The sequence below is a fragment of the Microcaecilia unicolor genome, chromosome 7 (assembly GCF_901765095.1).
Source record: "Microcaecilia unicolor chromosome 7, aMicUni1.1, whole genome shotgun sequence".
Lineage (NCBI taxonomy): Eukaryota > Metazoa > Chordata > Amphibia > Gymnophiona > Siphonopidae > Microcaecilia > Microcaecilia unicolor.
The window spans coordinates 66,872,279-66,894,247 of record NC_044037.1 but is presented as its reverse complement, the minus strand read 5'-3'; the positions used below and the strand labels follow the sequence as shown (position 1 = coordinate 66,894,247).

At 41.9% G+C, this 21,969-nt stretch overlaps 1 protein-coding gene across 6 annotated transcripts in view; it reads right to left on the bottom strand.

The window, feature by feature from the left end:
• Positions 1-4,027: 4,027 nt before the first annotated feature.
• Positions 4,028-21,969, bottom strand: part of TMLHE (trimethyllysine hydroxylase, epsilon) — a 42,502-nt gene continuing 24,560 nt past the window's right edge. For all 6 annotated transcript variants that reach the window (XM_030209447.1, XM_030209448.1, XM_030209444.1 and 3 more), the window contains 3 exons: positions 14,731-14,967; positions 6,092-6,230; positions 4,028-5,435 (listed from right to left, as the gene is read on the bottom strand). In XM_030209447.1, the coding sequence (XP_030065307.1) occupies positions 5,304-5,435; positions 6,092-6,230; positions 14,731-14,967 (508 nt within the window). In that variant the 3' untranslated portion in view covers positions 4,028-5,303. The remainder of the gene's footprint in view (positions 5,436-6,091; positions 6,231-14,730; positions 14,968-21,969) is intronic.

Sequence of the window (21,969 nt, the reverse complement as noted above, 5' to 3'; positions counted from 1 at the left end):
AGTATGACCTTGGCTGCTAATAGTGTGCTGAATTGGACAATGTTTATTACTTCAAAGAAAGAATGGCTTGAACTTCCAATAAATATCAGTGATTATACAAGTCACGGATGCTAAAGTATGTCCAGATGAGTGATAATGTCACTGTACTTAATGTCCTATGTTAAGTGCGAGGGGAAAGTCTCAAAGTGCAGATTGTAGTTAATCACATAACAGCTAATTTGTTTGTTGAAGTTTGATACGAACTGGACAATGTTGGCACATTGAGACTTAACTCTGGCCTGCATGAAGGTAGCTCTACCCTCATTATTCAATATGTCTATTAAATAGTAGTAATAAAATGCATTTTTATAATATACCACAACAGTCCACAAAACAAAAAATGAGCATGTTCCCACATGCCATCTTTTTCTTTTAATCTAAGCACAGGAAAGAAAGATGTTAAATGGTCCCAGCTTTCAGTCTAATTTGTGTTTAATGTAGGATGTGTCATAAATTAAGAAATCGATAGAAACTTTGAACATTGAGCACCTGATTACCATAACATGATGCCTGTTCTAGTAGCCCTTGACCAGGATAACAAAAATCTCTGCAGAATATAACACATGCTAGTTAAATTGCAAGAGGACTGTGAAAAATTACAAGAGGACCTTACAAAACTGGGCATCCAAATGGCAAATGATGAATATGGGAAAGAGGAACCCAAACTATACCTCTGTAATGCAAGGTTCCATATTAGGAGTCACCAATCAGGAAAGGTATCTAGGTGTCATCGTTGATACATTGAAACCCTCTGCTCAGTGTGCAGTGGTGGATAAGAAAGCAAATAGAACTTTAGGTATTAAGGACTGGAAAACAAAAATGCCTTTTTTACCGCTCCATGGTGCAATCGCACCTCTAATATTGTGTGCAATTCGAAAAGGTACAGAGAAGGGTGACAAAAATGATAAAGGGGATGGGATGACTGCCCTATGAGGAAAGGCTAAAGCAGCTAGGGCTCTTCAGCTTGGAGAAAAGGCAGCTGAGGGGAAATATGATAGAGGTCTATAAAATAATGAATAGAGTGGAATGGGTAGATGTGAATCGCTTGTTTACTTTTTCCAAAAATATTAAGACTAGGGGGCACACAATGAAGCTACAAATTAGTACATTTAAAACAAATTGGAGAAAATATTTCTTCACTCTACATGTAATTAAACTTTAGAATTTGTTGCCAGGGAATGTGGTAAAATCAGTTAGCTTAGTGGAATTTAAAAAATGTTTGGATAGCTTCCTAAAAGGAAAGTCCATAAGTCATAAAATGTATTGTACTAGTTTGGAGTTTTGCCAGGCCACTGTTAGAAACAGGACGCTGGGCTTGATGGAGCTTCAGTCTATCCCACTATGGTACTTATGCCAGGCCACTGTTGGAAACAGGACGCTGGGCTTGATGGAGCTTCAGTCTATCCCACTATGGTACTTATGCCAGGCCACTGTTGGAAACAAGATGCTAGTGAGGCAAATAGGTGGGAAAATGTGGGATACAAATGCAATTAATTTTTATTTGCCTCACTAGCATCCTACAGAGGCTGTCACTTTTCCATAGACAGGGAGGAGTTAGAAGGAACATCTTAAGTATCAAGGATCCTCAGACTGCCATAAAGTCTCTATTGGTGTTGGCAAAAAACATCCTCATGGGAAGGCCAAAAGCAGACCCAGCACATTGAGAATGCTGCACCCCCAAATGTGGCAACTCCTTCTCAACTGATGTCAAAAGGAGTGGCAGCGGACACGTGGGCCGCAAGCGGCATCGGAGGTCTTGCTGCAGACTGGGAGTCATGCGGGCAGTAGGCACTGTCATGATAAGTGCAAGCACCTTAGAAGCCTGTGGACACCAGCATAACATCCACGCCAGCAATATCAGGATGTGCTCTGAGAGAAGCCATTGGGAAAGGCTGGGGAATTGGTTCAGAGACAGGCTGCTTAACTGCTGGGCTCAATACAGACGGCTGGTCTTGGCTGCACACAGACCCATGTGTCAGCAGCGTTAAATGGAGGGGGGAGACGACCTCCTGGCACCGATATTTGCTGGGAACCAAGTAATCCTGCAGTACCCCTGCATCGAGAGACACGGTGCTGACAAGGACGATGTGGAATCTGCACATGTCCTTGGGCCGGCTCTGAAGCTGGGGTCCTGCAAAGCAGGCCAATGCCGGTCACCTCCCATATCTAAAACAGAGGAAGCAGCCATACAGACACAATGCCGGTACAACACCCGACTGCAATTCCACCACTGAAATAGAAAATTAATGTGTGAATTACACTTGCAAACATTTTTGCCTCTGTATGGCTCAGGCCAGTTTGAGTTCTTGTCTTCAAAGAACATGTATTGTTGCCTGAAACAATTTGGTTGCACCGCTGACAGTACAGAAAAATCACCCAATGGCTAAAAAATAAAAAACCCTATGGTGCCAAAATAAAACAAGCACTAAATCCTTTCAATTCAGAGCTGAAGCTACCAAACAGAAGTAGGGATTTTTTTTTTTTTTTTTTTTTTTTTAAGAAAAACAAAATCTCACAAAACAGAAAAAAAAAAAAAAAAAAAGTTGAGGCACAAGTTGCTCAAAAAGATTAATGCACCAGACACTGAGGAGTGTGACAGAACACATCCACTCCTCACAGCAGATTAAAAAAAAAAAATAAAAAAAAATAATTATATATCAAACATATAAACGGCAAGTGACCGTACTCACTCGCAAATGCGCAGTAGAGACCTCTGCCCCGCCCCCACGTCAATACGTGATGACGGGGGGCGGAACACAGAGGGTCTGTACTGCGCATTGCTGAGGGAGGGACACCGCCATCTAACGCTCCCCCCACCCGAGTCGCCGCCGCCACCCACCTTCTACCCGGTCGGGCCCTCGCTCCACTATTGAAACAGCGAGGGTCCGGGAACGCAGCACTGAGCTCTGCTGAGCTGCCGACATCGCCCTTCCTTCTTCTCTGCCTCTGTCCCGCCCTCAACGACGTTACGTCACATGAGGGCGGGACAGGCAGAGAAGAAGGAAGGCCGACGTCGGCAGCTCAGCAGAGCTCAGTGCTGCGTTCCCGGACCCTTGCTGTTTCAATAGCGGAGCGAGGGCCCGGCCGGGTGGAAGGTGGGTGGTGACTGCTCGGTGGGGGGGGGGGGGGCGGGCCTTTCAACCCCCCCTTCCTATAATAGCCCGTTTTTACGGGCTCAAAGTCTAGTGTATATATATATATATATATATATACATACACACACACACTTTTTTTTTTATACTGCGCTCTAGTGGCAGACAGGAGGGCACTAACATGCATGGTGGGGACACTGTGTGTGCTCAAAGATATTTAGAGCTTGTAAATGCTCACCTTCATGCAAGAATATATATTACTTTTACAGATGCATAGCTTAAGATGTGAAAGCTCATGCATGTTGGAGACAGGGTGAGCAGGCAATTTGGTGGAGGTGGCAAATATATGCTTGTTTGAGGAGGATTGAGAATGGTTATCCATTGTTACTTGTATTTTTTTTTTTATCATCAATCATGCTTCTGTTTTAAAGCATGATGCTAGCAAGAATAGCAGTTTTCAGGTTTGGTGTTTGTTGGCATAAAATGGCAGAGCAGTGTGGCAACAATGTAATGGGGCTATGATGGAAAGTGATGAACAGCAGCAGCTACTTCCATGCTGCACCATCAGCAACACCATAACAATGACAGTTGCATCTGGCTATGGCATAAAAGCAGAGCCACTAGTGGAAACAAAGCTAGGTGAGTTAGCTGCAGAGTAGGCAGAGAGTTTGGTGGTACTTCAGCAACAGCTGTACCAGGATATCGCTACTATTAGGCAACATCAGGCATGTTGACATTGCATCTTTCTAATTTTTGACTCCATAAGAATTCCTTTTGGGAGAAAGACAAAAACCAGCTCTTAGAGAGCACTCTAGGCCTTCAGGTGTGTAACTGGATAATACCATGCAATGAAATAGTGCTTTATCAAAGAGCAGAGCATACGTGTCATCTTTCATCATTGCTCATTTTATTTCAATATTCAGTGAAGAAAAATTGGTTGCCCTAACACAAGTTCTCTTACAAAGAGCTACCTAGCCACTCCTATGGCATGGCAGAAGTGAATCAATGACTCTGGGTCCTGGGACACCCACGTAAAAAAGATACTAAGTACTCTATGAACAAAACGACTAATTCCCTGACAAAAAAGCCTCCTGCCAGTTGCTCCTAACAAATCCTATACCCATTGTGCAGAATCAGATCAAGATGCTGAAAAATTCTTACAGTCCTTTTATAATTCCTAAAACATATGCATTTTAAGACAAACCAAAGCAACTTAATAGTGACGTATCTGCACTGCCCATGAGGTGAAGTTAAATATCTAACAAAAATCACTTTGGGATGATGCTGTCAAATTAAGCTCTTTGGACTGATAGGAGAATATCTTGGGTGAATTTTCCAAGTCTTAAATTAGAGCAGAGCAGTGGTTCCCAAACCAGTCAGGTTTTCAGGATATCCACAATCAATATTCATGAGAGAGACTGACATGTAAAGGATGTAGTGCACGCAAACCTCTCAATATTGATTGTGGATATCCTGAAAACCTGACTGGCTTGGGGTGCCTCCAGGACCAAATTTGGGAAACACTGGATTAGAGGATATATAGGCCAAAACAAAGCTATGCAGAGAATAGCCCAAGCAACAACAAAGGCTTAGGCAGATGAGTTTGCAGGACATTTAACATCTGAAGACACTACAACCAGGTATGTACAATGGGATTTAAAGACTGGCTGAAGATGCATATACATTTCTCAAAAAGGGGAAGATCTCTAGTTATAAAGTTTCACAGTCTGAATTCTCCTCCACTTTGCTGTTTCAGGCACTCTATTTTCACTTATAACCTCCATGTACAATTCTCCCACAGTCCTTACCAATTGGCAATGATTTATACCATTTCTGACTGGAATGATTCATCCTAGAGGTCAATGTGCTAAAATACACCTAGAAGGATGAAACACTACACCAGCATTTGGTTCTTTCCAGAAAATCAAGGCACTTATTCAAGTCTTCTGTAATACTTATTTTCAACATGTATAGTTCAGCTGGCCTTCTTGCACTGGCCGAGGGAGACTGCTTAGTGCTGCTGTGCTGAAAGGTTGAACAAATATTGAACCTATGGAAGTTCTGAAGTGTTGATGAGCACAGGACTGCTCTCCTATGCAAACATTTGAACACTGAGAATGAAATGCTTTGGTTGGATGATTCTCTTTGCAGTTTAGTCTACAAACTTATTTTTCAAGCTTGGAGCCCCATGAGACGAGCAGCATTCAACACATCATCTCTGTTGAGATAACATCCACATAGCTGGCGATATCCAGTGAAAGCTTCCCGGCCATGGAGAACACGCCAATTATCCACAAACATTACCTTAAAAATAAAAAAAATAAAGATAAGCAAAAACCCCATAACTTTCTCTAGCCTTTTGGAGTATAAAGGTCCATTAGAATTTAGCTTATTTCTCCTGTTTCTAAAATCGACACTGCAAGGGTGGCCATTATGCAGCCTCTGACCCATTTCCCTATTAATTCCACACAATGAACAAATGAACATTATGCAAGTATCCCTGACAGACTTTACTGCTGACATGTTTAGGTACCCCTTCATTTGGGGGGGGGGGGGGGGGGGGAAGTCTTCATATAATTCCCAGTTATAGCATACACAGAAGGAGCCTGGCCAATGTGTTTCAAAGTTATATTAAGTGCTGCATCTGTGTTACTCAAAAAAACGTTTAAAATAAAATTCAATTCATACCACAGCACTGAACCTCACCCTTAACAAGCATTACACTCAATTCTGCATCTTGTTTTGTTGTTGCCAGTAACTCTTAGTACACTGGAAAGAAATGTTATGCCCTATATGGAAAAAAAAGCCTAGTCTTTAGGACACTGAGCTCACAGTAACATGGAGATTCCCAGTTATTAATACTTCAATATTTGCACATGCTCATTATTCCTCACCCCTTGTGTATCTGACCCAGTCTCCCATATCAACCCCCTCCTTAACCACCTGGATTATGCTCTTACCTTGCCTGGTTTCAATTTGACCCAGAGCTCATTCTCTGGCCTCCTTAGCTCTGTTGTAAGAGCCCGATGTGCAGCATACCAGCGGCGAACAATGTTATAAGGCACTGTATTAATAACAGCTCTGTCATAGTTATTATACCTAGAAAAGAAAGTTATTCATGGGTATTTATGACATACCATGACTATTGTCTGTATGATGTTTTCACAAAAAAAACAAAACCATTCCAGCAGGCAACATATATAATCCTTTTACTTAAAAAAGGCTCTTCTGCAAATTTTAGCTTGAAGTATAATGACTATGATTATGTGCTGTAATCTAACATCATGTTTTATAAGAGTTGAAGTGGGCAGGATGTATGGCCTTCAAGGATAGATTTGGTGATTGAGATTATTCCTGTACAAAAGGAGATAAGGTTGTTGGGTGTTTTAAGATACTGCTCTTAATACAAGTGTGCAGATATGCAAGGTAGTCAGGCTGGTTTTCTCATCAACTTTTGTATAAGCTGAAACAGTACTTGTAGTGCAAAGTTTAAAATTGTCAGGGCTGGATTACTGCAGTGCTTTCTATGTGTAGCATCTCCAAGGCTCAGAGCATTGCAAGTGGTCCAAAACATGGTAGTGCAATTAATTGCTGGTGTGAATAAATTCTCATGTACTGCCAAAAGTTTACACTGAATAACCTTTATACTGGATTCACTGAGCAATTGGTAGCCAATTTATGCAGTAGCTCCTTTCTGTTTTCATGAAGTTCTGAATGTATATCACCCAAAGCGATCATAGAGATTGTAAAATGATTATGTGGCTGTCTCTAGATTTCATTGATGCAGGTGCATTATGTAGAGACCAGACTTTCTTCACTTATTGTTGCTGGTACGCAGTTATGGAATGCTCTTAAGGGACAGCTGTGCTTATACAGTAAAGTGATTCAATTATTTGTATCTTAGTATTTTGATAGTGCCCATTTGGTTTATGTGAATTTAAATGCAGAATTGTGAATGTTTGTATATGTTATGTGCTGATTATTGGTATTATGTTTATTGGAAACCACCTAGGTATTTAGGTGGTATAAAATATTTATAGTACAATAAAGAGATTAAAAAAAAACCCCCAGTATTTCAAATGTTGGGACCTTATTCTAAAATAAATATAAAATAAATAAAAATATTCCTGGTATCACAACCAAAACAGAGTCAGCTGTATAATAGGGGAATATAAAGAAATTGTAAAATATCCAGGTGCTAAACCCATACAGAAATTTAAAGACAAAATTTAAATTCCACATGCGCTCTAATTGGAAGCCAATATATCTTAAAGGGGTAACCCTATCAACTTTAGTCCCACCCAATATCAATTGTTGCCTTTTTCTGTAAAGCCTGCAACCTATGCACTTCTCATAAAACCAACAAAACAGTGGATATAATCAAGAAATACTTGAAAAAAATGCTAAAAACCTGGTTGTTTCAACTCAAACACTAACCCAAATTCCAAAGGCAAAGAATTCCATATTTCCGGGGCAACAAAAAGAATTTAAACTGGATTCTTGCAGAGAGTCAATGGAGTGAATTCGGAAGTGGGGTTATACTCAAATCCACCTTATAATTTTAGCTGCTATATTTTGTGATAATTGAAGTCTAGGTAGTCTTTTGGAAGTCCTAAATACAGAATATTGCAATACTGCAATACTCAGGAAGATATAATAGAACAAATTTCTGGGGATATATTTCTTAAAAATGGTCTTAAATCTGCTGTAAACTCTATAAACAAAAAAGAGTAGATTTCACAGAAGAATCGATAACTACCAGACTTAACAGTATTCAACAAAAAAGGTTTTATCAGTAGGAGGCTCTAAGATAAGTCTCATCAATACTTAACTTTAAAAGAATGCAGGTTCATCCAAGCAGAAATTTTGGTCAAAGGTTCAAATTCTCATAGATTTTTGCAATTGAGACGTCACAAAGTAAGATAGGGTTATCCTATTACAGACTAGCTGTTTCCATCAAATGGCTAACCTCACGCACTACATTGTAACCGCTCATTGTTCCATGTAAGCCACATTGAACCTACCAAAAGGTGGGAAAATGTGGGATAGAAATGCAATCATGAGCAACCTAGTTCCCTAATCTCTTTACACACCAAGATAAATATTTAAAAAAAATGAATATGGGACAAGGAGGATCCTTGGCCTAGGGACTAACTTTTGGAAAAATCTTATCTATTCTCCTGGTAAGATTTTAAAATTTTAATGTGTGTAGGTGATGTATTATTCTTAATCCTAATCTAATCAGGCTAAGATCTAGAATAAAATGCATTAAAATCTGTGTTTCATCATCAAAATATCTCCCAGAAAAAAATTCTAAACACTGAACTCTAATTATTGCCAAACATTTAGAATCCATATTCACATCTAGCATAAGCCCAACGATGAGACAGTATAAACATCCACCCCTTCCCATGTCTAAAAGGGATAGACAAACCTCTCTATTTCTCATCTAAACTGCAACAGAATCAAAAAGTCTCCCAATAGTCCCACAAGAGCCTATAAGTTGCCCACAACGGAACAAGACAAGGCCCTTAGGCATGTCCCTTTAGTGGTGTGGTAAAATTATGTCTTACCTGATAATTTCCTTTAACTTAACGCAGCAGATGAATCCAGGAACTAGTTTAAGTCTGCCTACCAGCAGGTGGAGAGAGAGATAAACAAACAAACTAAAGGCAGTGATGCCAGACTGCCAGCTCCTTCCTCAGTATGTCATTTGTAAGCATTTGAGGACGAACAGTGGATCCAAAAAAGTCTCCTCACAGATAGCGTTTCCTAAACAAGGTCTGTAAGAGGACTTTTTTTGGATCCACTGTTAGTCTTCTTTGACTTTGTTCTCCTGTGGAGAGATCACCTTCTGTGGGTATTTGATTTGTAAGCATCTGCCAAGGCCAAAAATATGAAACCAACCAGAAAACCATCCTCACTATGAAAAACAGAACGAAATAAGAACTTCGAAATAACCAACTTGATCCAGAAATCGGAATCCTTTCCGTGTTCCCCTGTCTGAACTCTGCAAAAGAGAACCCGGAAGGAAAAAATAGCCACACTGCGCGGAAAATGAAAAAAAAAAAAACGTCGGCTGAACTAGGGAGGGATCCTGGATTCATCTGCTGCATTAAAGAAAATTATCAGACAAGACAATTTTACCTTCCTTGTCACTTGCAGCAGATGAATCCAGGAACTAGTGGGATGTACCAAAGCATTCCTTAAGTAGGGTGGGAATCCGATGCTCCCCGCGCCAACACTCCCGCCCTCCCGAGCAGACACGTCTAACCTGTAATGCTTCGCAAAAGTATGACGGGACGCTAAAGTAGCCGCCCGACAAATCTCTTCCAGAGATAAGGTCGATGCCTCCGCCCAAGAAGTCGCCTGTGCCCGAGTAGAATGCGCCTTCAGGGCCACTGGAGACGCCCACCCATGTAGCAGATACGCCACTCCAATGGCTTCCCTAATCCAGTCTCACCTCTTTTCGATCCCGACAACATAAAGATGATCCGAGCGTCAAAACTCAGAGATCTGCAAGTACCGAAACAAGGCTCTCCGCATGTCATGGAAACATAGCGAGGCAAACTCCCCTGGATAATCCTCTCTTCTAAAAGACGGAACATAAACCACCTGATTGACATGGAAAGCCAAAACCACAGCACCATCCGGATCGACACCTCTGCTTCAGAAAATTGCAAAAATGGATCTCTGAAAGACAGCCTGAATTTCAGAAATCCTCCTAGCCGAAGCAATGGCTACCAAAAACACTGTCTTAAGTGTTTGAGCTGTTTAAGGTTTCAGAGAAAAATCTAATAGGAAAAAAAACCTACAGTAGCTGTTCCTGCAATGGCTGGAGAACAGCGTCCAATCCTGTGGATCCTGGCAGCCGTTTGCGGCTGAAGAACTGGGGTACTTTGGCATTGCAAGCCATGGCCATGAGATCCATTACTGGTCTTCCCCAACGCTGACAGATCAGCCGAAAAGCAGAGTCAGACAGCGTCCATTCCGCTGTGTCCAAAAGAGTCCAGCTGAGAAAATCCGCTTGAACATTTCTGAGACGCTTCCACTGCCAAGGGAAGGCTGCGAGTGCCGCCTTGCCGATTGATATAGGCTGTCATGGTGTTGTCCGAGAATACACAAACCGCCTGCCCCTGCAGAAGGTCCTGAAAACTCCGCAACGCATTCACGACTGCTTGCAACTCCAGATGATTTTATCAGCTAAGTCGCTTCGAGAGGGGTCCACGATCCCTGGGCTACTCGATGAAGACAATGGGCTCCCCAGCCCGCAAGGGTAGCATCCGTCACGACTACCACCCAATTGGGAGCCGCCAGAAAAATACCCTTCTGCAAATTGGCTGACCAGAGCCACCACACGAGACTGTCCCTGGCGTCGTTGATAATCCAGCGACATCGGCAAGCATCTGCTCAAAAGGAAATTCTGAACAGGCTGCATGTGAGCCCTTGCCCATGGAATGACCTCCAAGGTTGCTGTCATGGAACCCAGGAGCTGAACATAGTCCCACACTCTGGGAGCGCAATGACTCAATAAGGTCCGTACCTGAGAAAGCAGTTTGATCCTTTGCCCCTCAGGGAGGAACACATTCCCCCGCTTCGTATCAAATTGCACTCCAAGATACTGAGTAGGAACCAGACGACGTCCATATTGACCACCCAACCTAAGGATTGCAACACAGCAATCACTCGGTCAATGACCACTCGACTCTCCTCTGCTGTCGTTGCCCAAATCAGCCAGTCCGAGATGGATGCACTCAAATCCCCTCCTTCTGCAGGAATGCCGCCACCATGGACCTTGGAAAAAGGAAGGGCCCCGAAAATGGAAGTGCTGAACCAGCACTGCAAATCTGAGAAATCTCCGATGGGACTGCCAAATGGGAATGTGCAGGTAAGCTTTCCTCAAATTGAGAGCCGTCAAACACTCGCCTGGTTGAGCAGCAGCAATAACTGCCCTTAATGTCTTCATGTGGAAGTGACGAACCCGCAAAAACTGGTTTACTTTTCTGAGATCGAGAATAGGCCGAAAAGCTCCTCCCTTCTTTGGAACCACAAAGATGGAGTATCAACCTGTGCGCCTTTCGAGAGGCGGGACAGGCACGATAGCCCCTATCCTTAGCAGGTCTTGCAAAAACTGCAGAACCGCTGTCCTCTTGGCCCGCGATACACAGCAGGACTCCAGAAAAAAAAATGTAAAGGGAGAGAAGTAGACTTGGGTCTATCCTCCGGAAGCCTTTGAGATTTGGATTCCCTCAAATCTAAATCTTTTCTAGGTCTTCCCCAAAAAGCAATTTCCCTTGGAAAGGCAATTTAATGAGCCATTGCTTAGAGGCCATATCTGCGGCCCAATGACGGAGCCACAGAAGAAACTGTCAAGGCCATGAGTTTGGCTGAAGCACGGACCAAGTCATACAAGGCATCCGCCAAGTACACCAGCCAAATATCTATCAGCGACATCTGAGGAGTTCCCGGCATATCAGACTCTGAAATCGAAACCATGACAGAATTAAGTCAACTGAGACAAGCTCTATCCGCATAAGAACTACAAACAGAAGCTTGAAGTGTCAAAGCAGCCACCTCAAAGGCACGTTTTAAAGAGGCCTCTAGCCGTCTTCTAGCATATCCTTAAGTGCCACACCACCTTCCACTGGAAGAAGTCTTCTTAGTGACCGCCGTCACCACGGCATCCACCCTAGGTAGAGCAAACTGCTGTAAACTGTCCACTGAAACCGGATACAGCCTGGCCATAGCCCTGGCTACTTGCAGCTCCCCATCCGGATCCACCCACTGGGCCGAAATCAACTCTTCAATAGCTTCATGTACCTGAAAGGCCTTAGAAGGTCGTCTTACTAGCCATCTTGGGGTTGACCGCCTGAGAATGCCGCAACCTCAGGGTCCTCTATATTCAGGACTTCCAGCGCCTGCGAGATAAGAGGACAACTCCTCCTTATGGAAAATACTCACGGCGGAAGAGTCCTCCGGTTGGTCAGTGAGGACACCGTCCTCCACCCCCGTCTGTTCCGAAAGAGCCACCACGGAGGAAGCTGCAGGCGACCATATGCAGGACCCCTCCTCAGACCCCAAAGAAAGCCTAGGAATTTTAAGGGAGGAGAAATCCTCTGGGGGAAAACCCAAAATCTCTTGGTTACCCCCAGACTCCCTGAGAGAATCAAAGGCCGAAGCTGTCGCAGCCATGTGGGGGGGGGGGGGGGGGGGCAAGGCCCTTTCAACAAAAACGCCTGATGAGTAGCAAAATAAACTCTGGCAAAAAAACCTCCCCCACAACAGAGGTCGCAGCCATAGCACCTGCACCACTCCCCACAGTGCCTGACGCCCCCCCCCCCCCAACTCCCCTACCAGCGGAGAAGCAGCTTTGCCCAAAACTGCTACCGGAGCTGGCTCTGCAACTGTTCACAAAATGGCGCAAGAATCGCCAGGCTCTGGGCGGGAAAGCACCCCGTGGTGCAAAGGCCCGCCACCAAACGCCATTTCCCACCTCCACTGCCATCACCTGCTCCCGAACAGGAACCCAGCACCGGGAAAGCACAGGAACTGACAGCTGAGCCGAAGAGAAAAAAAAAAACAAACCAAAAAACGAACCACAAACTGACTCCACTTAGAGGCAGGCTCAGACAAGCAGGCAACAGAAAAAAACAGGACTCTGACAGCAGTAACACAAACCTGCTCTCAGCAAAAAACACACTTCCCTGTGCTTCTCTGTTTCTCTTTTAAATAAATTCTATGTTTTTTGTGATGAGGCAGAAAAACAGGGAAGGAAAGGAACAGCAAAAGCCTGTTCAGAGGGAATTTGAAGTGCAGCAGGGACCCAGCAACTGCGTATGCTGTCAAAGGGGACACCACAGGCTCAAACTGGCTACTGGCCCAGGAGCTGGAGAAAAAGCCTTCCACCACCTGCTGAGATAGAGACATACTGACTGAGGAAGGAGCTGGCGGTCTGACATCACTGCCTTTAGTTTGTTTATCTCTACCTCCACCTGCTGATAGGCTGACTTAACCCACTAGTTCCTGGATTCATCTGCTGCAAGTGACAAGGAAACTTCAAACTCAGCATGTTTAAGTGCCTGATAAGTGAGTGGGCAGGGCTACTGCCACCAATGCCTATCACGTGCAAAAAAAAAAAAAAAAAAAAAAAAGGCACAGCTAGCTGATTCAGTACGGACAGACACTGAACTGCTGAGCAAGAAAAAGGGAGAGTAGATAACAGTATTTCCAAATGCTCGTCATTAAAGTTGTACATCTTTTGGAAAGTACGTATCAATTGAAATTGTAAGAGTATATTATCTGCATAAAAGTAGTAACACCAAAAGATTGCAGGACTAACCAAAGACTAACCCTGAGGAACCCTGTGTGTCATTTGTCAATGTTCACACAACCATCCTTACCAACTCATTTTTAAAAACCTACTACTAAAAAAAAAAACAAAAAAAAACACCACAACCTTGAAAAACTCAGAAGAAATCTGTAGATACCACCCCACCCAAAAGTAATATATAATAGAACACCAAAACTCACATCAGCTAAAATCCAGTTGCATTTATCCAGAAGGAGGCATGATTCAGTCAATAGAGAAGTCTATACAGTTTCTGTACCATGTAGACTTTTAAATACCAGCTAAGCAGATCTAGTAAATCAAAACCTGATAAAAAGCTGCTGCAACTGAAATGCTAGACTTCCACAACTTTAGTGAAAACGTTTTGACACTGGATAATTAGAACATTGTGTTTCACCCATGCCTATACCTTTCAAAGATTTTAACAAGATTTGTCCTAAGTTCAAACTAACTGGAATTGCCTTTAATCTAGTTGGACAGCCTTTCACAAATTTAACAAAAGAAGTTTAGATTTAAAATTGGACAAAAGTTCTAGCAACAAATCACCAAATGTATTAACTGAAAACATTCTAGGTTTTCACTAATCATTTCTACTCCAATAAAATATGGCTGCTAATATTCTCCTGCAAGCAAGGTCTTCCATTGGGAGGCAGCTATCATCTTGCTTCAATGAATTATGAGAACGGTCCTTCATAATTCTCTAGTAGTATTACTTACCATAATCAAATAGTGCTTCTCTTACCAAACTTATAAACCCTAATTTGAGATCACCATATAGGTCTCTACCTTATCAGTGTCCATATCAAAATTAACATGTGCCATTTACACAAACATCAGACTTCTCAAATTCAGTCCTTGAAGGTCAACAGTCCTATTCATATACTTTGTAATTTTAAGTTGTTACCCCACCTAAACTATACGTTTACACCCAAATTAGTATATTCAAAATGAAAATACATGTACAAAAGTCAAAAGCCTACCCCACAATGCCTCTGCTGATTGTATTAATGAAATATTCATGCTTACCTACACATACTTGTATTTTATAAGCTACTTCATGCTTTGTTATGAACATAAAGAGCCTTTAAAATTACCCCAACAAGACACATTTATAAATACCCATTCCAAAAACCATATTAACTGAAATATGGAAACCTTGCTTTGCTGCTCTCGAGAACTGGAGTCGAGAAGCCCTTCCTTAGCACTTTACACTGGCATGTCAGAATTAGCTACATAATCTTTGATCTTTACCTAATCAAATAGAGCTCATTGTTCCAGGGGTAAATGTTTAGGATGGGTCCAATCCCAACCATATGGTTATGACATTCTCGGACATGCTCAATGTATTCGTGTCTCAGAGGCACCTTGCAAAGCATCTCAAAGTCTTCAGGATATTTGTGTAACACCTCTTGGGCTGCATAAAATCCATCCACTAGTAATGTCCGGCCACCGGTACCGTCATGCCTCAGACAATGAAACAGTTGCATGCTGAAAGAGAAAATGAAACCATACACTGAAAAAGTTTAAACTTGAAAACGCACAAATGGCTAGCAGATTATATACATATACACACTATCGTAGTCACCATCCACAGATGTTAAAAAAATAGTATTCCGGTCAGCCAATTGTTGTGTATTCGATGACTGTGTAGCTCATGAAGAGTTCACATGTCAGGCAGCACAGATGGGTCAGTAGGTTTGTTCAGCGAGGGTATCCTCGTAAAGTATTGAGAAAAGCTACTAAGAGTGTTTAATTTTCAAAATGAATGGTGCCAACCTAAAAGGCAGAGAGCTGAACCATCTCCCTTAACCTGTGTCCTTCCATATACTCAGATGTCTAATATAGTTATTCAAATTATTAAAAGACATTGGCCCATGCTCAGTATTCATGAATCGTTTAAAAATAGTCCACGATTTGCCTTTTCAAGAGGAGCAAACTTGGGTGATCAGCTGAATCCTAATAGAAATAGAATACAGGAAAGTGAAATGAACATTTGAGGTCATAAAATATGCAGTCATTGTATATACTGTAAGTTTGTGATGCAAGTTCAATCAATTGATATTCCTCACACTAAAGGAAAAAAATATATATTAAAGGAATTTTCTGACTGCAATACAAAAAACTATTTATGGCATCCAATGCCCATGTAACCTATGGTATATTGGGCAAACTACACAGAAAATTAACACACGTATAGCCCAACACCTCAGTAGCTTACGTACTGGCCGTAGAGAGGCGTCTATAGTGTCTCATTGACAATTAAAAGGACATGCGATACAAATCTGCGTTTCGTGGTATTAGGTCAGGTTAAGTCTAATAGAGGAGGTAATATTCCTTTAACGCTGCTACGTAAAGAGCAACGTTTGATCTTCAGGTGGGATATGGTCACTCCTATAGCCTTAAAGAAATTGAGTGGCTTAGCATTTAGGTGGTGGTGGTGGTTAAATACTGGGGTCCTGACTTAGCTCGTACGCATGTGTGGGCGTCTTTTTTTGACGACCCTGCGAGCTACTGGTGCTCGAGTAGCCAACAGCCTGCGATTGCTGGTAAGCATGGTTTTATTTGTTTGTAATGTAAGGATGCATATTGGAATAGAAATTCATATTACATTGTTGTTCATTTAGAATTCAACCCCTGAGGACGCTCTAAGGAACGAAACACGTGCGTGTAGGGTCTTGCTGATGAAGAAAATGCATCGCTAATATTTAAAACCAGTAATGACTTCTGCTGAGAACAGTGCAATTTAGCCTGGTGGTTGGAATTTATACACAACAGAAGGTTTTTTTTTGAAGGATTGTATAATAGATGACCGACCTACTGATGAAGAATTGGATCCCTTATCTTGAAGATACATAAAGAAAGAGTACCGTCTATCGAGTGAAGTAATTTGAATTTAATACAGCTGTTTGAATTTATACACTTCATTATAAAGAGAGGAACGTTGTCCTCAAAACTTTAGAGATTCAGTTCCCGGAACATACTGGCTTATACTTGGCTATTTAAAGAATATGAACTTTTGATATAAAGATGCAAATATAATGATTAAAATTCTATATATAAGTACGGTCATGTTTAGCTGTCTTTATCCTTGATGGCGGTTTGTGAGAAAGGGGATGATACAATTAGAATTATGTAATTTGGGTTTTCATTTACCGAAGAGTGATTGTGTATGAATGATATTTATTGCATTTGTATCCCACATTTTCCCACCTCTTTGCAGGCTCAATGTGGCTTACAATACATCATGGATAGTGGAAATAAGAAGAGAATAGATATATGGTATTACAGATGATTTTGGGTTATATGGTAATGGAATGGAGTGGAGGAGTGGCCTAGTGGTTAGGGTGGTGGACTTTGGTCCTGGGGAACCGAGTTCGATTCCCACTTCAGGCACAGGCAGCTCCTTGTGACTCTGGGCAAGTCACTTAACCCTCCATTGCCCCATGTAAGCCACATTGAGCCTGCCATGAGTGGGAAAGCGCGGGGTACAAATGTAACAAAAAACAAAATACATGATAGTAATATAACAGAAGATATTAAACATTTCTGGATATATGTGGGGAGTTTCACATGTGTTGATCTCTGTGGTATATCTTGTCAAAGAGATGGGTTTTCAGTTGTTTTCGGAAGTTGGTCAGTTCATAAATCGCTTTTAGGTTGCATGGCAACACGTTCCAGAATTGCGTGCTCATATAGGAAAAGGTTGATGCGTGCATTAATTTGTATTTTAGACCTTTACAGTTGGGGAAATGGAGATTAAGGAATGTGCGAGATGATTTTTTAGCATTCCTGTGGGTGGTAGGTCTCAGGTCTGACATGTAGGCTGGGGCATCACCATGGATGATTTTGTGAACTAGGGTACACAGTTTGAACGTGATGTGTTCTTTGAATGGGAGCCAGTGTAGCTTCTCTCGTAGGGGTTTTGCACTTTCGTATTTTGATTTTCCGAATACGAGTCTGGCTGCTGTGTTCTGGGCTGTTTGGTAGGGTGAATGGAGTGAGTTTGAAGAAGTGCTAGTTTGTAAGCTGATTTTTATGATGAGTTAATGAATAATAATGTGAAATGTATAAAGTGCAATATTTGAATAAAGATTTAATACAATGGTTGTTTTTATATATATATATATATATATATATATATATATATATATATATATATATATATAACAAATCACTGAAATGAACTAAATATACATAAGATTTCATCCACTTTATAAGAATGAATCTTAGTTTCCTAACCATCCTGCCAGACCAAGTCAGGAGTGGCACGGCAGATTTGTTAGGCATAGGGTCAACTCCCTCTAGGAAAGCCATGGCTGAGCTTAGAGGTCTCTTTAGAAACAGATTTTGTTTTACCATCCCTTTTATAAGGGGCCAGAAAGCTCATGTATAAGCGGATTTTCTCCCCACCCAATCAACCTGTTACGACTGGTACTCCTGTATGTCTGAGCTCATTCTGCAGAATAAAGGTTTTTGTTACGCGGGGTCTATTGGAGCCAGTGACTGATTTTAGGCAAGCCTGGCTCAGGCCATGGCAGTGCTTACAGTTAGTTTTCCAAAGAAGTAGAGCCAGAGGGTGATAAGTGGTGCATTAGATGTGGGAGCAAGAAAACAGAAGCTAGTTTGTATTTTGACATCTCTGTAAAGACGCCACATTGTGTGTAGAAAACCCACAGAACAAGGGTGGCTACACATTAACACTTTTTTTTTTTTAAACTTATGACAGCAGAGGAAAGATGGGGTCTTTAGTGGGTCTCTCTGAATATGCTCCTACAACTGAAGTACGCCTGGGAAATATGTCACCAAAGCTGTTACTCCTGTTATAGCTTCTGCCTCCATCCAGATGGAAAGCATGATCCAAGATGAGGGACTGTTTTCATGGGCAATATGTATTCAGGTTGAATCCCACAAGAAACATGTGAAGGAACAGTTGACACGTGAGGCTTAGACATCTGAAAATGAGAAATCAGGGGTCAAGAAGCAGTGCTGAAAGAGAATGACTGGACACATATCAGAGCCTGCAGAATCACCAACTCCACCTTCCCTTCAACAGCAAACAACTGGCTGAAAAGTTTCAGACGTTGGAGTAAACTGTTGATTTAAACAAGGATCTGCACAAAATAATCAGAAAGAACCTTTACCTTCTTAGACCTCATCACAAAAACCTATAAATTATTCAAAAGAAAACTAATGTGCTTTGGATTAATTTATCAACTCTTTGGAGAAACAGTGAAGCATTTGAAGAAAACAAACACTTATCATTAAGCATGGGGTTGTTAGCCAGTAGCATATGAGACACTGGGCAGGTAGAAGGAAGAATGGATTCAAATAATATTAGTAAAGATATAGTGTACTATAGTTTGAGAAGTTTAAGCTGAAAAATACCTCAACCAACCATGAAGGAATACAGGAAAAATGGAAGGTTTTTGGAATAGTCTACACATACTTGATGCTGTTGAGAGATCTCAAACATGCAGTAATTGAAGGTTTTCAGCCTGTGAATTTCTCTTGTTTGGACAGCAGGTGGTGTTTATTTCTGTTATAAAGCTGCTGCTGAAAAGACAGTTATCTTTTTCAGTTTAAGCCCTGTGGGAAGGCAACCTGCAGTGCCATTGGATAGATGCTTTCAAAGTTGGTGCTCTGGGCTGTAATTGGCCCTGGAGTTCAAATCCAGTCAGGAGATAAGGATAAGGATATACTGGATTTTCCTCTGTCTTGGATACGGAGTACAGAGGGTAAACTATCTGCCGTGAGGCCCTGTTCAAGAACTTTACTTTCCTGAAACTCCCCAGGTAGTGACAAAGTGTTCGGATAATTGAAGAATCAATATTAAAACTACCTGTTATCTGGTTTTTCCACCCATCATCCCACTGTTTTTTCTGCGATACAAAACCTGTTTATTAGATCTGATATCTTGGACAAACAATCCTGGTGGTTGTGTGTTTTAGGTCCATGAGTGCTTTCTAGGAACCATGGGACCCCCTGGGAATGTGGCCCCAGTGTCCTAGAAATTACCAGGGAATATCTTGAGTGGGAGACTAGCCCAGAGGCAAATGGGATCCAGTCAGTGGGAGGAGGGTGCAGTGTAGAGCACATGCCCAGATGCAGGCAGGCTTGAGCAGGGCTGGGGACAGACCTTCCATGTGGCCAAAGGGTTAACTCCAGGGGGTGCCAGGCATTTCACGACAGATTTAATATTGGCGTTAGAAGAGTTCTGCAAGAAATGGGTAAAAACAAGCAAAAATAGTCACTGAACTGGCTACAGGAAACGTGCAAATTATTTCTAGCTAGAGGAGGTTCTTACAAAAGCACCGACTTCTGTACAAACTTTTGCACCTTCCATATGTGTTTTATTTTATATCTGTTGAAATAAAAACTGATATGCATTAAGGCTTGCATAAATGTTAAGTGCCTTTTGAATATCAGCCTATGCATTTAACAGGTGCAGCAAACCGGATAAGGGCCAGCAAGAGAAATATTCAGCGACACTAACCAGAAAGTGATCAGATAAATTCAGTGGCACATTGGTACTATCCAGACGGTGTCAGGGTGGTCTATGAGCGGAGCTGGATGTGATCTAGTTAGTGACCATATTTAGGGGCCCTTTTACCAAGCTACAGTAGAGGGGCCCTGTGGTGGAGTCAGCACGTGGATTCGTCATGCACCAAGGCCCCTTTTACTGCAGCACTTTTTTTTTTTTTTTAAATTTAAAAGGAAATGGCTGTGTAGTTAAGTACAAACTTTCCACACTGCCATTTCCTGGAGGATCCCATCCCTTACTGCCTCCGGGCAGAGCAGTCAGTGCTTCTCTCTCAGCACCACACAGTCCTAAGTTCTTGTGCAACAGAGCATTGCAGGAATTTGGGCACCTGCAAAGTTCACACTTGAGCTGTAGTGTGCAAGAGGATGCCTACACCGAGAAACATCTACTGTGTTGGGAAGAGTTGGAGAGGCAGAATGAAGAGACTTCTGGGAGATAGAAATGGAACATTGTTAGTAGGAGATAAGCTGGGAGAGAGAGAGTAAGAACATGAGCAGAGTAAACTAGGGGAGAGACACAGTGTGCGTGCATGGGTGGGAAAGGGATCTGATGTCTCAGTTATGGCTTTTTTTTTTTTAAGGTTTCAGAGATTTTCATTTGGCAGTTTGCAACATCCAATAGCAGCTGCAGGCAGCACTGACTTTTCCAACTGCTCACATTTTAACAATTCACAATCACCACTGTGCCGCTGCCATTATTAGGAGCAGCAACAAGTCAGTGCTACCTGCAGCTCATAACTCCTCCTAGGACTCTGGACCGCTAAAAAGTATTGCCACACTGGGACAGACCAAAGGTCCATCAAGCCCAGCATCCTGTTTCCAACAGTGGCCAATCCAGGTCACAAATACCTGGCAAAATCCCAAAGAAGTACAACACATTTTATGCTGCTTATCCCAGAAATAGAAAAACCCCAGTAGGCTTAGCTATGGAGCATCGTTATAGACCCTCAGTAAAAATATGCAACAAAAATCTCTAAAATTTGTACCCGAGTAAAAGCTAATTTGTTTTAAAGTTTAGTGGTGTTTAGTGACCGATTCCTTCGAACAAAAAGGCTACAACCCCAAAATAATTTCCAAGTATACTGCTTCTTCCCTTAAAATACTTGAGTAAACCTACTGCAGTACAAATGAAAACCAGAGATAATCCCCTCTTGTAGTGACATACAATCCAGAGCTAGAAAAATTACAAATCAAAAGATCTACAGCCACTACTCCAGGAGGTTGACGTACTGAAAAATATTCACTGCCCCACCAGTGCTGGCCTTCCAACTGCCACCTAATTTGAAACCGAAATTAGTGAAAAGCAAGCTTCCAATAGAAGCTCGAAAATGGCATATGCCCCTGCAATATTCCCAGCTGCAAACTGTGCCAACACATTTCACAGTATCCTACAGTCACTCACATGGGAAAAGCATTCAGAATAAGGGGATCATTCACATGCTCATCCTCTAATGTGGTATAAATCATTCAAATGTGAAGGATGCTATATTGGAGAAACAAGCCAGAGGCTAAAGACATGGCTCAAATTTACACAACCAATCAATTTTAAATGTTGATGTTCGTATCCTGGCAAAGGTGCTGGCCACTAGGTTATCCATAGTTTTACCATCTATCATTCACCCAGATCAAGTGGGATTCATTGCTAATAGACAAGCCTCTGATAACATAAGGCGAACAATAGATGTTATGTATGCTGCAAAACAGAGAAATACACCCTATTGTCTGTTAAGTATTGATGCCGAGAAGGCATTTGATAGGGTTCATTGGCCTTTTCTCTATCAGACAATGCAGCGTTTTGGTATTGGCGCTCATTTTATGGGTTGGATAAGGGAATTTTATACCAGACCTAAAGCCTGTTTAAAGATAAATGGACAGGTCTCCCCCCTTTTTGATTTACAAAGAGGAACACGCCAGGGATGTCCATTGTCGCCCCTTTTGTTTGCTATGGTG